Here is a 17,341-nt window from a genome sequence, read left to right on the forward strand (position 1 = left end):
CTGGCCCGGCCCCCGGGCCCGCCCACACGGAGGCGGCCGGGAAGGCGCCGTTGACCCGGGGTAAAAAGGCCCCGACCCCGGCACCAGGCATGTGGCGGGGCGAGGAACGCTCGGGGCGGCTGCCCGGGACCCCGCCGAGGGCCGGGGCCCCCCACTCGCCGCCGCCCGCCATCGAGTTCCCTGAGGAGAGCCTGGAGCCGCGCTTCGACGGTAAGCGGGGCTGGGGGCCGTGAGGGGAGCCGCGAGGGCTGTGGGGAAGGAGGGAGGTGTCCCCGTTTCCCCCTCGTTTTCTGAGTTTTCGGCTCCCCGAGTGAGGAGGAGGAGGTGAAATGGGCGCCCCGCTCCCTGCCCCTCAGCCCTGAGGAAGCGGCGGCCGCGCGGGGTGATGCAAGAGCGGGCAGGGCCGCGACCGCTGCAGGAGCTGGGCCGCCCCCGGGGAGCCTCGTCTTCTCCGGTTACTTTGTTATATAGGCACTTATAAAAATTAATTATAATTAGATTCCTAATTAGCATCTAAAGCTTCTTGCTCAGCAGCAGCTCGCGTGCCTTTTTGTGAGCCAGGGTTGTGTTAAAGCTGTGGAAGGCAGGTGGGTATTTGTGTGTTTATTTTTTTGATAACTTGGAATATAATCAGTTCTAAATTCCTTCCTCCGGTTTTCCTTTTCCAGAATCAGATGTGCCAGCAGAACTGCGAGTTGCAAATGGGTCACAGAAGTTTGTAAACTTCACCTCAACCATCCAAAACCAGCTGCTGCTTGTGTCGCTGCTGGAGCATCTCTGCCACATGTACACGCACAACCCTGTTCATTCAAGGTGTTTGTTCCGAAGTTAGTAAGAGTAGTGCTTTCCTACTGCCATATATACCTGAATCTTCTGTGGAGGATTACAGTGGAATATCAGTAAAAAGCTGTAGGTCTTGTCTCATAAGGTAACAGGACTAGTTCTGAGAAGAGGCTGCATGCTCTGAAGCAGCTTTAATGGGGGCGGAGGGCCTGTGTTGTTTTTGAAAATAGTAAGCAAATGTTGCTGATACAAGGAACAGACAGCTCTGTTTCACCTAAATCATGAGAGCTGCATCACAAGAAGGGTAGCAAGGCAATTTTTTTAAAAAGAGACTACACTTAGTGGAAATGTTAAATATGATTTTAAAAACAGAGATAAATTGGGATTTACCATAAATATTTATCAAGAAATAGTTGTGACATAGTCTTCACTACATCTGTCAAATTATGTTCTGTGAAAATCATAGTAAATAGTTTTGGAAGTCTTCTTTTCTAGTAGAATCCTTTGATGTAATCCTGGACCTTGCATTTTAGGTGTGAGGTGTCTCTCCTGAGATCTAGCTTTTTGTAATATGGCGTATCCTAGGTATTTTTGTTTAATTATGCATATGCGTACTGCATTTGAGAAACAATCTCAGCTTTTTTTTCTGTATTCTATGTAATCATAGAATACAAAAATAGCCATAATATATTGCTTATGTTTGAAGCTGTTTCCAGCATCCAGTAATGACAGACGACTGTCACTTTTTCATTCTTGAAGTATGATGTAGGTGTTTGGCTCCACGTCCTACTATATCTTTATCAAAAGCAAAAATACCTGTCAAAAACAAAAGAAGCACATTCCTTGTTTTAGAAGAGAAACAGCAACAATGAAAAAGTAACTTCCCACGAGACGTATAGGTCGCCCTATATGGGCATGGTCAGCCTATACTGATATGCCTGATTTATGATACAAGATAAATTAAGGCATTTGAATTTTTAACCTGTGAATGTTAAACCTATATAGATTAAAACCTATGAAGTTAACCTGTAAAGGCTTATGTGGCCTAGACCTATAAAGGTCTAGTAGTAGACTAGACTAAATTGGCCAGCCTATACCTGTCTGCTTCATGATAGCTCAAGGAAAAGTAAAGGAACGATTGTAAGGATTGGATCTTCACTGTTCTAAAAGCACAATTTACCTTAGAAAAGTAAAATCGTTCTATACTGGTATCCATATCCACAATTAATTTATGGTAAATAAAAACAAAATATTTCTTAGAAACATTTGGATTGGAGGAAGGGATGCTTGATTTTAGAGCAGTAGAATCATTATACTTATTTAATTTATGGTATGTTAAATAGTAATTAGTGGGAAAAAATAACTTTATCTCTATAAAAACATAGACCTATTTTGAAATTCTGTATCTACCTATTTGATAAAGGTTTAGGTTGTCCTACACTATAGAATTATAGGCTGCCCTATACTGATATGTCATATCTACTCTATCATGTCAAAATTTAAAATAATTTTAAAAGAATTTGTTGAATTGGAGAGGAGGAAGAAAAAATGAATTGTGGGAACACTAAATTCCTACCTGATAGAAGTATTTCACTGTTAACCATATACTTATCTACTTACTGATATGTAAAATAATTATTAGAAACACTAAATTATCCAGAAGATGATTCTAATCAGAACTTGCTTTCGCTGGTCAGTCACAAGCACCCCGAGAGAGTGACCAAGGCTCTGTGTGTGTTTTCTAATAATTGACAATAATTGACAGCTCTGCCAGTAGGAAGACTGGAAGCATCTTAGAATTATCTTGGAGGGTTTATTTAAGCTAACAAATGATTGTTGAATACTTGAACGTTTCTCCATTCCCCTTATTGACCCAAGGGCCTTGGGTAAGATGTGGTTATTCCAATGTCCCCCCAGTGACCAGGGATCAGGTATAGCACAGGCACCTTCCAAAGTATGGAGCTGCTTGATTTCCCTGTGTACTTCCATGGCAGATAACATTCCTCTGTTGGTATAGTTTAAACTGTTTGCCCGAGTGGAATAAACCTGATTAATAAAAGAAATACATATTGCAGTAATCATCTGTTCTGTGGTTTTGGTTGGTGTATTTATGTTGGCATGGGTGGATCCCAGCCCCCTTCCCCCCCCCACCCCCCCACACACACACACTTTTCTGCTGTATATGACTGTGTCCATACAGATTGTATAGCAAAATTCCTGATTCCTTACAGGTTTGCTTCCAATAAGTTTTATTAAAAGATAATGGGCTGATTTTGAAAAACCAATAATAAAGAAACATCTTAAAGAAATCTTACAAGCAAGTTTAAGACCTCGGAATGCAGAACCACAAAATGTTAGGGATTGGAAGGGACCTTGAAAGATCATCCCGTCCAATCCCCCTGCTGGAGCAGGAAACTCCTAAATTTTTTTCATAGTATCTTTACAACTGCACCCATCTCCAGTGTTTGTTAGTTTTCTCTCTGCCACAGCAATGTTTAACTCAGACTGTGAAATATACAGTGCTTTGGCAGGGGTGACGCTTTGCTACAAGTATATGCACAAATGTGTGAGCTTGTGTGGGAATTAGAAAGTCTTGACAATACCACTTTTTATTATAAACATATCCTCATACTTGTAAACATGCTTTGAATTTCTCTTTTTACTAAGCAAAATTAGTCTAGAGGTGACAAGTAAGTGAACGTGTGGATGTTTGTATAATTCACCTACTGAGGTGAGAAAAGAGGAGATGCCATGAAAGGCATGGCAAATGACTGCATTATGCAAACAGATTCCCCCAGAGCAGCTCTAGTTTGGTCCTAATTAGTTTTTATTGCTACGAGTATGGGAAAGGGCATTAGAATAAGAGCGACTGAATGTTCAGTTTTTCAGACGTGCTATCTTTCAAATAAAGTTTTCTCATTTAAAAAACAGCTGCTTATTGGCAGGTTTTGTTTAATGTGACCTTTCTCTCTGTTCCTCTGTACAGTACTTCGTCAGGCTTTCACAAGAACAGGGTTGCTCTCCCCTTTTGCCTTCTGTGATGAATTTAGTACTGTAAGACTGCAGCATAATAGAGCCATTACTGAACTAATGAAAGCAGCTAATCGACAAGTACTTAATGGGGTAAGCTTTGTTAAATTTGTTTGGCAACCTTGCATTAAGGAATTAACACGTCATTGCATCCAAAGAAGCTTTTGTTTTGGGGTTCTTTTAGTATTGGATTGGATGTTTTCAATAATTATACAAAATAGTATTCCAGTTCTACCATTTCTGTTTGGGATGACAGGATCTGGATTTACAGGTGCAAAACAATGCTTTTGAAGCCAGCAATATTTCATTCCTTATTAAATCCTATTTTTTTTTTAATGTGATTTTTTTTTTCTGTTAAACACAGGCAAGTTCTAAGTGTTCTATTGCTACGTTTTTTCTTTTTTTTCCAACGATAGGCTGGCATCCATTACAACTTGTAACTGTTCCAGTTGTTTGTGTTAACAACCTTGTTTATTATAATGGATTAATATTAATGGCAGGCATAATTTTATATACTGCATAATAGGCTTCAGGCTGAATCAGACCAGTTTGCTTATCTAGCTACTTCAACTAAGCTAGTTAATGTTGTCTTAAGCACATTTTAGAGCCTTCATTTTATCCTGTTTGCCAGCAGAACTTTGCAGGACAATAATCTCTCCAGTAAAAGTGATGTTAGCAGATTACTGGCAGGATAATAATACTTTAATTTGGTGAAGCTCTCTGCAGAATGAAAGGCTGTAACCTCATTTTCTTTTAGGGGCATAGTTTTAGTTACTGTTTTCATTTAGCTGTTTGTGCTGATGGCATGGTAGACCTATCACTCACATGTTTTTATGTTGGATTTTCTTGTTTCACAGGAACTGGATAATGGAGATTCTCATGCAATTGGGTATGTATTCAAAGCATATAAATGACGTTTAACAACTCCCTCCCCGAAGTTCTGTGCTCCACTCTGAATTTAATTAATACTGCATTTCATGTTTCCTCTCTGAAACATAGAAAAAACCGATAATTTTTCCAAACTCTCTCAGAATGATCTGATGAAAATTCCTTTTTCAGTACAACTTTCATGGTTAGGGTGACTGTATAAAAACAAATTTTTCAGGAATAGACTTAAATCATTTGAATACTTACATTAACTTGGGGTATGGATGTGTAGCATGTAGCTAGCATGTAGCACAACCTCTTACCATAACTGCCGATGTGCATGCAGTTGCAGTCTCCTGGTTTTCAGTATGCAGTATTGCAATGCCAAATTATTCTTTTTCTCCTCTTTTCATAATGTAGATAGTATTTTTAGGTTGTTTGTACCTGTAGCATATATAATACCTTCTTTAAAAGTTTCAATTTAGTTTAATGTAGCCTAACTTTTTCGAATAGGGATAAAGAAGTTCTATTGGAAGCACAGACTTCACGATACTTGAATGAATTTGATGAGATTGCAAGACTAGGAAAAGGAGGATATGGTCAAGTATTCAAGGTATTCTTTAACTTCCATTCATAACTTACCAGTTTACAGCTAGTTCTTCTTTCAAAATTAGATTTGCCGTTTAATCTGCAGATCCCAATGTTCCAGTTGTGGCTGCTTGAAAAGAAAGCAACCTTAATTTGTATGTAAATTGTTCAACCTAATGTTGAATTGTAGTGAACACTTGTAGCGTATAGCCAGCCTAAAGCTCCACATGTGGTATGGTGCCATATATAAATGACCGTTGTGGTCTCTTAGATTTGTTGGGAACCTGATCAAGCAGTTTGCGGTACCTATCAGCTTTTTTTTTTTTTTAAACTGATGGAAAGACAGATGTAGAGATACGTATTTCAGAAAGATTGGATTAGATGTTTGCAGGCCTGAAATACAGTAAAAATATAATATCCTCATTGTAGATAGCTAGGGCCTCATCCCATTTTCCTTCTGATACAAGCGAGAGGTTATTCAAATAGAGTGCAGAAACTAATTACTAGAAAATGGTTGGTTCTAAAGGATTTAATAACTCATTAGTCTAAACACATTAAGATCTAATTTTGTCATATTACAATTGTTTTCAGGTCAGAAACAAGTTAGATGGTCAGTTCTATGCTATTAAAAAAATCAATATTAAGAAGGCTACAAGAAGAGATTGCATGAAGGTATCATTTATCCTGGTTTTGTCTCTGTTCTAACTCTGTGTCTCCTCTAACTGATTTCAATTTAATTTAGTAATGCAGTTAATATTTCTCAAAACATCAAAAATATTAATATAATTTGTTATACATTTAGTACTCTGTGTTTCCAAAGACTTGACCCTATCAGTACCTAATAGAAAAAAGTAATCAAGAAGTGTTTAAGTCCATTAATAGTAGTATATTAATTTGAATTTGGTCATCTCTTCAAAAATAAAAATCTTAATTTGTTTTAAAACTTCCAAATCTCCTTAGTTTTTGTAATAATTTTATCTATATTTTTTTGCTATCAGAAACTATTTTTTTGTTACCATTTGGGTTTACTAAGCACTCAGAGTAAAGAACACAGACTGTTTCTTCTTGGTCCTGTTAGGTACTACGAGAAGTTAAAGTGCTGGCTGGACTGCAGCATCCTAATATCGTGGGCTATCACACTGCTTGGATGGAACATGTTCAAACTTTATGCCCAAAAGGAAAGTACAGCATATCGTGCAATTCTTGCATCCTATGTATAACCTTCGTACTATTATTTGCAGGACAGTATCTGATAAAATACCTGTGTTTTTTCCTCCTCAAAACACCACCAACAAAGCAAACTAAAGATGACCACCAGGTCTTTATGTCCCTTTGTGCCTTTCAGTCTTGCTTGTGTAATTTGATGAATAACAAATGATGATAATGATAAATTTGGAAGTGTGGAAATACTAGCTTCTCTTCTGTTAGTATTTGAGGAGGATTTTAAAGCTGGGTGAATTTCAGTGGAATGCAATGAAAACCTCTTAATGTCAACTAGTGAGTTAACAAGGAGAAGAATGAATACTTGGGAATTAACCATTTCAGCTACCATGAGAAAAGGGGTGAATAGGAGGGAAAAAAAAAAAAAAAAAGCTTGTTAGGTAAGAGACTGCAAATACTTTAATGGGAAGGGAAAAAAAAATAAAAACTTATTTTGCTTTCTGCAGGAGAGTTTTTAAATTTGACAAATTGGGATTCGTAGTTCTGCAGTGATAGAGAAATCTGTTTTGTTTATTTTTGTGTGTGGGCATCAGCTATTATCTGTAGCTGTTGAAAATTCTTCTACTTTTATGTTCATTTTACACATTCTTCCCTGGTGACCTTCCCTCCCCCTATTTTTTTTTTTTCCCAGTTTCTCTATTCTCAGCTCTTCCCACACTTTGTCCTTTGGTCCTTTTCAAACCCTAATCTGTTGGTCACTTTTCTTTTTCATTCTCTTCCGGAAAGCCTTTAGCAGTTAAATCTTTTGATCCTCTCTTAGTGGGAGGTTTGCTTATCCTCTATATGACCTTATTGCCTTCCAAGTCAGTGGATTGATGCCCAGTCCACCTTATGAAGTGAAATCTGGGTGAATGTAAGGAAACCCAGTACAACATTTTCAGTGATTGTTTATAACATTTATTTTCCTTTCCTATGAAGAAGAATGAAAAACAAATTACTGAGGTTGTTAGTAGACTAAGAGATGGCTTTCGCATTAGCAGAGGGAGAGATCTGCAGATAATGAAGTTCAGTAAGATGATACAGATTAAATGTTAATTTGTAGTACTCATCTGCATGTTTTGTTTTGTAAAATACCATATTTATCTTTTCATCCAATAGATAAGACAATATTGAAGTTGCAGTCGTTATCTTTGGAGCAAGAGAGTGGCAAGTAAGTATTGTACATCTCAATAATAACATTAATTTGTCTTTAACAGAAAGACTTCCTTTTTTTTAAAAAAAGTAACAATAAAACAGTACAGAATTCAGCATGTATCTCACAAGTGCTTTTTATTTCCAAATTGTAACAAAGAGTAAGTGTTAGTTATCTTTGTCATTGTTTCTCTTCTGGTTGTGTGAACTGGAGAATGTTGCTGGATACTCCCTCCTTTCTTCAGTCCCTCAATTACAGAGTGTCTGAGTGTTGAACTGAGCTTCAGGTTTACTTCAAAAGTTCTGTACTGACACTGATTTATACTGTGAAGTCTTATTAGAGCAAAGTGGCCTTTTGTTTCTCAGAAGTATTGATTAGCCCTTTTCATAAAGAGACAGAGTCCAATGAGGTGTCTTATAGTGTAACTTCCTAACTCAGAAGGAATGGATCATCATACTTCTGCCCAGTAAATGCTGGGACCCAGAACTGTGTGTACCTATGAGCTGTCTGGGTCAGCTATCAAAAAATCTGTGCAGAGGGAAGATATAAAAGGCTAGAATCTACACTGCCAGTTACATAATGTTTTATGTGGGGAAGCAGTTGAACTTTTACTCTGGAATGCAGTTCACAATAAAAAATAAAGTTTTCAGAATGGTGTTATCACAAATAGATGGCATAAAACTGTACATATTTTGATTTCCTTCCCTTTATCCTTTTCAGTAATCCCTGTCACATTCAGAGCGTGGGAAGTGGTAGTTCAATTATCTTTGCTGACCTTACTTCACAAGAAGATAAGTCCCATGACAGTACCTGTCTTAGAAATCTGGATAGTGAATCAGTGCAGAACATGGATGTAAAGAATGATTTTACTAACAGCAATAGTAAAGAATGCATGAAACCAAATGGATGTGAATTCCCCCTAGAAGTACAAGAAGACTCTGTAAGTAATGTTGACAGTGGGTCAACTGATTTTAAAAATCATTCACCACATGGACCTCATTGTAGTCTGGATCTAGATGTTAGCACTGAAAGTAAGTCCTGCACTGAAGAATGCTCCAAGAACGATGTAGCACTCTGTGGAGAGTTTGAGGTAAATGCCTTTCTCTTTAAATACTTTTAGCTACTGTCTGGTTTAATGATGACTATAAAGTAGAATTTGGTAAACACGAAAATGATTTATAATGATAAATTTAAAAAAGAAAATGACTGCTAAAAAAAACAAAATTATAGAAAAGTTTTACTTGTAACATATTTATGTCTAAAATAAATTTAGTTTTTATTACTTTTTAGATAAAATAAGTAAGGAAATACTGTTCATATTATGCTGGAAAAATCATAGACTGTTATTTTTCTGTTAGGTGGAGTATCGTTTGATGCTTCATATACAAATGCAACTGTGTGAACTATCCTTATGGGATTGGATTGTTGACCGTAATAAAAAATACAGTGAGAGAACGGAGAAAACTGCCAGTAAGATTCATCACTGTTTTTAAAATTTACATATCATAAAGATAATATTTTGTCTTAATTGAAAGTATATTTGTATTATTTAATGTTTTAATTCAGCAGTTTATAATATGGATCTTCTTAAATTATTTATTCATTTCATCTAGTAGCTGCTAGTATTGAGCCTTTAATGTTATGTGTTGGTAAAAGAGGTTTGAGTTCATGAGTTTTAGACAACTCATCAAAGAAGAGTGAATGTGTGCCTGAGGCATAGTTGTTACCTGGAGAGATCTGTGCGTGGACACTACTACTTGTTTGGAATATAATTTTTTAATGAGAGAATTTGCTCTTTCTCAGTAAGCTGTTTAAACAATTGAATTTTTACTTTGGTAGCAGTCTAGCTGCTACAAAACAGAGCTCCACACAGGTTAATTTATCTGCTGGGGAAAATATAAATACATCTTCTGTTCTAGACAAGTTAAAACATACTTAAAAGCTTTCAAGTTTGTTCTTAAAGCTAATTGCCATTGGTCTAAAAAAAACTAACATTTAATCTTAGTTTAATCACTATTAAGGTAAATCTGTTTTCCATTTAGTCATGGAATGAGGTTTAGCAGCTAACTGTTTTTCCCCATCAGCAGACTTTCCCTGATGTCTCCTGTAATCATAGTCTTTATAGCTTTCATAGGCTTAAGAGTTGACATTTCTCTTCTAGGAATGACAGAATTGCTAGGGCATTTGGCCTTGCAAAATGCCATTTTCACAAACTTTCCACAAGTGACAGGAGAGAAAGAGTGAATGCTATGGGTTAGAAAATAAGAAATAGAAGCCCAAATGAGAGAAAATGCTGAGTGTTCAAAGTAGCAGCAGTTGTTAGATCTGGGACATTAAAGTAGGAAGTCAATGCAGTTTAATAAAATAATAGTTTGGGAAATGGTAAAAAAAAAAAAAAAAAAAAAAAAAAAAAAAAGGAAAAAACAGTAGAAAGGGATTAAAGGAACAACAAATTTTTTGAATGAAAGCAGAAAACATGGGAAGTAGTAAGAAAGAAGAGAGGTAGGAGTGGAACAAAAGGTGCACAGTGAAGAGTAATCATGTCAGTCATCTCTGATGCTGTGGTCAGGCAGATAACAATAAGAAAAGTCTGTCAATGTTTCACAGCGTTTAAGAGATTGTCGTGTTTTCCTTGATTTTCAAACTCCATCATTTATGTTATAAGGAAGACAATAACCTGTTGGTTTTTTCATTTTCATATACCATTCTGATCCTCTTGGAGAGTGATAAGAATATCATTGGTTTGTTTTTAATGCAGTTCATGGCTCTCTTAATCCAGAACAAATAAATACAGTTTTACAAGTTTTAATTAATTTATGGAAACCACAACTGCCAGTCATTACTGGGGCCCAGCAGAATTCAAATCAGAGTCAAATATACACACAGTGAGGATACTTACTTTGGAGTCTGTAATTGTTAATTTTTTAATCTAATAACTATGGTGGGGTTTGGACAAATCTTTTCATGCAGATGCATTCATGTCCCATGAACTGTTGCCTTCTGAATTTTGGTCTGAGTGACTTTCTACTGTTTCAAAATACTCTTTTAGGAGAACAATGGGAAATTTCATTCTTTAAGCTGAAATAATACAGATTTAAAATTCTTTTAAGGTCCATACCATCTTGTGGATGTCAACTGGACAATGAAAATTTTTCAGGAGCTATTAGAAGGAGTGTGCTATATCCACAGCATGGGAGTGATGCATCGAGACATTAAAGTAAGTTCATTGAATTATCACTTGAGGTTAAAGAAAACAAAGATAGCTTACATGATGGGAGGATGAAAGCAACTTCATGGTTAATTTGAGAGGACCTGGACTCTTAAGATTTTAGCTATATTATATATGAAAAATGAATTGTCTCTTCCATACCATCACCGTGTTTTCCTTACTTTAAGTAACTGAGAAATACAGTAAGTTCTGATTAAGCTCTGGAAATGCCTTCTAGTTTGTGAAACCATTGTCTTGTCCTAAACAGGGATGGACAGATTAGTTTTATTTGGTCCTTCCTTAAACAGGGTAGGAGCTAGATTACCTAAAAAGCAGTCTTTTAGGTAACTATAAAAATAAGCAAAGACCTTTGAATGCTCCTCAATTTGCTAACAGCAAATCAGTTAGCTTTTGAAAATAAGTTCAAGTTATAGTTATTACATTCTTACTTTTTGATATTTTTTTCCTCAGTTGCAAATAACTGTTGTCTTTTAAAATGGTTGTTATCAAATGTAAGGGACTGAAATTGTAGGTGACTTTAGTGAAGGAATGAGAAGTTTGTTTTCATTCATGTTAAATGTAGTTAAGATCAGACTTAGAAAAACACACTTTGAATGGATTAAAATAGATGCCCATTTTATGTTCCTCTGTAGGTTTTTGGAACTCTAATCATAACAGTTTTGTCTTGCTGAATTAAATGTGAAACATAGGTAGAATACATCTTGTTTTGTCTCCCTCCCCCCAGCTTAAACTCATGGAATTGATTAACAATGATGTGAATGTGTATTCTACGCTACTTCCTTCAAAGGCTCTCTGCACCTGAGGTGATACCTGTATGAGGAAATTACTGTAAATATTATCTTAGTTACTAAAACTCCACATAAGAAAATGTGGAATGATGTAAAAACACACAATATTAATCTTCATTCTGGATCAATTTTAATTTTCTATGGGCTGTTTCTGGGTTAACAGTTTTTCAGTTTGCTTTCCTGTTTAGTGTTGTCATGGCTGTATTTTCCAAACTCCTGGTAGCTGTATAAAGAATTCCATACAGTTACTGGAAGCTTATTTTTGAGCCAGTGCTTGTTGTTTTCGCCATAGATTCTTCTAGCAGTGATTTTGCAGATATCCTGCAGGGACAGTAATTTCTGTGATAATGTTAAAAGGAAGTCTTTCAATGCTTGGAATTCTGGGAACAGAAGTCCTGGGGGCAGTTGTCCTTGATTATCTGTTAACTTCAATGGATAGGAGAATCCCAGCAACTTGTTCAACAGTGCTGTATCTTTCAAATTTGGTCTGCGCTGAAGAAATGAGAAGAGTGGAGATTGTCCATCTCTTGTTAAAGTGTTCATGTCTGCCTTATACTCTAACAGGAGATCAACTATTTCCTTTCTGCCACCTGAGCAGGCCTCGTGAATAGCTGTTCGTCCTTCACGATCTTGGATATTTACGCTGGCTCCGTTACTTAACAGTAAATGGATGCAATCTGTGTTGACACCTAGAATTCGGCTTGCTTTAGATGATGCTGCACACACTGCAATGTGAAGGGCAGTTCTCCCACAAGTTGGAATAGCAGAATTAATATTTGCTCCATGTGCGATTAAAGCTGCCATTTCCTCAGTGTTTAGTGATCCTGCAGCTATGTGAAGAGGTGTCCAGCCATACTTGGCTGTGTCCTTTATGTTGAGACAATACTCAAAAAGAATTTGTATAGGTAGGAAGGCATCATCAGACTGCTGGCCTGAATGTAGCAGATGGTCGTGTTTGTAATTACTCATTTCAGGATCTATCCATGTATTACAGTGTGCAAGATACAGAGACACTTTTCTGTATTGTGCTGTCAAGTTTGCTGATCTCTCTCTGAAATTTGCCTGAAGTGGATCTCCCAGCTCTATAAGTACTAGGCAAATTTAGTACGAGATGAAATGTTGTGTAGCCTCTTATTATTTCTGTAATATAAAACAGAGTTTCATTTTTTTTAATTTTTATTTAAAATACTTTTGGACTGGTAGGGCATAGCATCATAACAGGTCGCAAAAATGTTAGTTGTCAGAACAAATCTTATGGGTTACTATGACCTAACAGAAGTTAGGTCATTAATTCATTTTTGCTAACCACAGCTTCTGTGTGCCCAGCAGGAATGCATAAAATGATGTTATGCCTTGAGTTCCTCTATTTCCCAATTTTATAGGATGATAAATGAGTCATCATAGTTCAGCTTCAGGTCACTGAAGCTCATAGAAGAAGCATAAGCAGGCAGAACCATCATGTCTGTGATACAGTGCTTGGGCTTCGGGGTGTGTGGATTACAGCTTGTTATAGGTCAGTTCTGTCATCAGATTTGGGTTGTAAATCAACAAAATTTAGCAGCTTCTTGGACAGACTTGCTATAGATGGCTTCATCAGCTAGTGACTAGTTCTTGTCTCTTCTCTATTTTCAGCTTAGAAAATGTCATTAAAAAAATCTATGGTAACAAGGCAGTTGTCAGCATAAGAAGTGTATTCGACAGTGATATGATTCTGAGTCAACAGATACTACCTCTAGTTATAGTTTGTTTATATTAATTACTGAGTAGTGTTTTCTACTCACTTTTTCAATTCCATGCATGATTTAATAGATGTTTTAAACCTAACAGTTTGTCTTGTGCTTTATATTTAGTGGTTCCTTGAATGGAAGCCATTCCAAATTTTCAGCATTCATGTGAACCATCTCTGCACATTTTTCCAGCTCTATGTGCTTTTTGAGATGGGAGGCTCAGAACTGTAGACAGTACTGAAGATGGCAGCGTATTAATTCATGTAGTATCACATGATGTTTTCTTCTGTATATCCCCCTTAGTTGGTAATGTACAATTTGCTTTATAGACTGCTGATGAACATCAATTTGCCATTTTAGGAGTTGTCAGTTACCACTCTTGAGCGGTAACAGTCAGCTCAGAGACAGTTGTTGCCCATATAAAATTGGATTGCTTTTTCTTTCATTTACATTTTAATGCTTATTTGCACTGAATTGCTTTTGTCATTGTACTCCCTGCCTGTTAAGAATCACAAGATCCTTCTACAGTTCTTTGCATTCAGACCTTGTCATTATTTCACTGAATAATACAGTATAGTTGGTAAACTTTGTCATCTCACCGCTCACACTCCTTTTTCTAAATCATTTACAAATATGTTGTTCAGCATAGTTCCCAGCACAAATTCATAAAAAATCAGTTGATAATATCTTTCACCTTGAAAGCTGACTATTTATTGTTTCTTTTAAGTCTTTAAGCTAGTTACTTATCTGGGGGGACCTTCCCTCTAACTTCACTACAGTTGAGTTCAATGAGGGTCTGGACAAATATCTTTCTGAAATTAATGTAAATGAGTTCAGCTGGATTGCTGTTAACTAGAGGCCCAATGACTCCTTCAAAGAAATGTGAGATATGGAAGGATCCCTCCTGTGATCTGTTGGAGATACATAGTCCATTTTCCCCAAAGTAATACTTATGCCTGCAAGTCCTGTGACTTCAATTTTACTAAGATTTAGGAGTCTGTTTTCATTAGAAGCCACAACCATTAAATGTTTTTTTAATGATTTTTTTTTTTCATTAGAAAAAAAAGTGGGATTTCTAAAATCTACAAGATTCTTTAAACACAAATTATAATCCCGATCAAATGGGTACCTGGAGGGAGAGCAGGTCTATGAGTTAAGGGTCCTCCCCAAGCAGTCACTGTTTCACTGACAGGATGATAGTAGGGCTTTAAGTGTTGTCATCTTCCATTATTACTTCATATAGCTCTTCACTTGAGCACCATCATTGTGATGTTGCAGGATGCCTGGTTCGAGAGTAGCTTTGAAGTAACCTCACTATTCAGTGCAAGATTTCAAACATACTATAAAAGCAGCGAAAGTTTAAGAATGGAAAAAGGCCTCTGTTCCCTTTGTTTTCTTGCCAGTGTTCATTTTATTTAGTAGGAAAAAAATCTTTACTAAGCAACACTGTTTTCATTTCTCATAGAAATGTACCTAAGTTCAGAAATTTTGTGCTGCAGAGACTAAGTAAAAACTTTACTTTGATATTATGTTTTCTTTCACATGGCAAGTATTTCTTTTTCCTAGACACAGAGCACTAACATGCCTGCTTAGTGGTTATACAGCCAAAACACACAGATAAAACTATTTCAGTTTTTCCACAGTCAGCGTTCCCTACTTAGCAGCCTCTCAGCACTTACTTTCTTAGCAACTTTCCTGGAACAAAGTAGCACATTGCAGCTGTGCTTGTCATACAGAAAAGTATGTTTGTTTTATGCTATGCCTTGCCCAAAGATCTCAGTCCTTCCTGCTATGTTAGTTGGTCTAATCTGCCATGCATTCTTGCCTGTTAAGATTACTGTTCTGCATATTTCCGTTTCCAGCTGAGAAGAAAAAAGTACTTTGTCTTTTCACTAAATCTTTGTTTTTCCTGTTTTGCTTTCTTTACTTTTCCCTAGATCCTTCATGTGTGGTCTTTCCAAACAGTGCTTGTTAACACACAATTTGATAGTCCATGACTATTTTTTTCTATCTCACTAACAGAAGTATTAAATAATCACTATATTACCCCTCTGAATGGATGTTACAGATTTTGAAACAGCTGAATACATCATAATCCTTTGTATAGGTTTGTGTAAGACTTTCTCTCATTTTATAGCCCAGAAATATCTTTCTACATGGATCAGATCGTCGTGTTAAAATAGGAGATTTTGGATTAGCATGCAAAGACCTCCTTTCGGATGATGTAGATCAGTGGTTTCACACAGAACAGATAAATGGTAAGAGCAGAAATCTTCGTATGTTTCAGTATTTAAGTTTCTATTATGTTAAAAATGTTAATACTAAATTCTAAAGTAAAATGGTAACCCTATCTGAGTTAAGTCTAAACTGACTTTTTAAAGGTCTGACACATACTTCAGGTGTGGGGACTTGCCTCTATGCCTCACCAGAACAACTGCAGGGATCTGACTATGATTTCAAGGTAGGGATTTTTTTCTCCTATGAAGCCAATTAAACGCTGTTAAATATTACCTAATTAGGCACTGATATTCAGATTGTCTAATGTTAACACCTTGTGTCTATCTGTGGAACCTGAAATGTAATTTTTCAAAAATTATGTTTAATTTTAATAGTACAATTTGTCTGAAAAAGAGTCTTATGGTGAAATTACTAATTTCTGTAAGACGTACTTAGAGTATAGGAATAAAACAAGCCCCTCACCTGTGCATCATAGCTGGTAAACATCTATTCTACCATTACTCCATTTTCTTGCTGAAACAAATTTCAACTAAACTGCCAAATGCAAAATTTGCATTTCTAGGTTCATCTTGAAGAATCTGTGTAATTTGAATTTGAGTTGCTTTAACAGTGCCATAGAACTTCATTACAAAACCTTTTCATATTGTGAAACTTAGGTGAGCAGAAATCTAGTAAGTCATTTAAAATAAGGATTATCTCAGAACTTTTTCTTCATCCCTTTTCCAGTCAGACATGTATAGCTTGGGTGTTATCCTGTTCGAACTCTTCCAGCCATTTGGAACAGAAATGGAAAGAGTAGAAGTTCTTACACATTTAAGGAATGGCCACATTCCTCATACTTTCTACAAAAATTGGCCTGTTCAAGCCAAGTATGTTAAGCTTCTCACCAGTCAGGTATCTACAGAAAGACCAACTGCTGCTCAGCTTTGTGAAAGTGAACTATTTCATACCACAGAACATGTAAGTTATGCCAATAACCTCAACCTTTACCAGGATAAAGAAATACAGAAAGAAAAGTGTTTTATAATGATTCCCTTACTTCCCTGCCTCTACTGTGCCTGTGTTTCTTTTCAAATAACTTAAAAGGACTGCATGAATGATTTTATTTTTTCCCCCCAATAATATTTAGGCCCCTCTTTCTCGTCTCTTAAAGTACATAAGTGGTCATTAGGTAAATGTAATTTAATTAAGACTGGACACTTGATTTACATACCGCTTGAGATAAGTGTTGTAAGTTTCTGAAGCTTTCTGTCTGCTCTCAATTTATTTTCCCTTTCCTTGAGCCAGTTTTTTTTCAATTTGTAATATCAAATACCCCTAATACCTGGGGTGTTGCAGAATGAATCTTGTTCATAATCCAGTACAGACACACAAATAAAGTAGTAAGGCTTTATGCTTGCCTGTATATAAATGACCTAAACTGACTCTTACTTTCAGGTTATTTATAATCTACAGCAGAAGCTGAGACAGCAAGAGGAAGAAATAGAAGAATTGAAAGAGAAATTAAGACGCCTTTCTAATGAACAAAATGAACCTATGAGCCTAGGTTCTCCAGTTTAAGCACAGGAAGAACAAAACTATTGTACATTAAGTTATATAAAACTTTTTTTACATAAAATATTTCAGTGCATTTTGATTGTCCTGTCAGTTCTTGAAAGGCCTTCATTGTTTTGCTAAGGCAAATCTCCCATCAACAGAAAGGAATCCAAGTTAACCTGTATGGGGGTTTCTGGGTTAC

At 36.4% G+C, this 17,341-nt stretch overlaps 2 protein-coding genes across 3 annotated transcripts; one reads left to right on the forward strand and one right to left on the reverse strand.

The window, feature by feature from the left end:
• The first annotated feature begins 75 nt into the window (after positions 1-75).
• EIF2AK1 (eukaryotic translation initiation factor 2 alpha kinase 1) lies at positions 76-17,233 on the forward strand. Of its 2 annotated transcripts, XM_072023779.1 has the most exons (15): positions 76-210; positions 669-827; positions 3,770-3,906; positions 4,671-4,702; positions 5,194-5,293; positions 5,860-5,940; positions 6,347-6,444; positions 7,586-7,639; positions 8,342-8,711; positions 8,980-9,091; positions 10,732-10,838; positions 15,503-15,623; positions 15,747-15,826; positions 16,330-16,563; positions 17,041-17,233. In XM_072023779.1, the coding sequence occupies exons 1-15, from the start codon at positions 90-92 to the stop codon at positions 17,161-17,163; spliced, it is 1,929 nt and encodes a 642-aa protein (XP_071879880.1). In that variant the 5' UTR covers positions 76-89; the 3' UTR covers positions 17,164-17,233. The 2 variants fall into 2 exon arrangements, with proteins under 2 accessions (XP_071879880.1, XP_071879881.1); XM_072023780.1 differs by lacking the exon at positions 76-210 and having other exon boundaries at positions 672-813.
• On the reverse strand, positions 11,746-14,886 carry ANKRD61 (ankyrin repeat domain 61). The gene is made up of 2 exons (XM_072023783.1): positions 14,495-14,886; positions 11,746-12,778 (listed from the first exon to the last, which is right to left on the reverse strand). Exon 2 carries the CDS (start codon positions 12,605-12,607, stop codon positions 11,795-11,797), a length of 813 nt encoding a protein of 270 aa, XP_071879884.1. The 5' UTR covers positions 12,608-12,778; positions 14,495-14,886; the 3' UTR covers positions 11,746-11,794.
• Positions 17,234-17,341: the final 108 nt, after the last annotated feature.

The sequence above is a fragment of the Anas platyrhynchos genome, chromosome 15 (assembly GCF_047663525.1).
Source record: "Anas platyrhynchos isolate ZD024472 breed Pekin duck chromosome 15, IASCAAS_PekinDuck_T2T, whole genome shotgun sequence".
Taxonomy (NCBI): domain Eukaryota; kingdom Metazoa; phylum Chordata; class Aves; order Anseriformes; family Anatidae; genus Anas; species Anas platyrhynchos.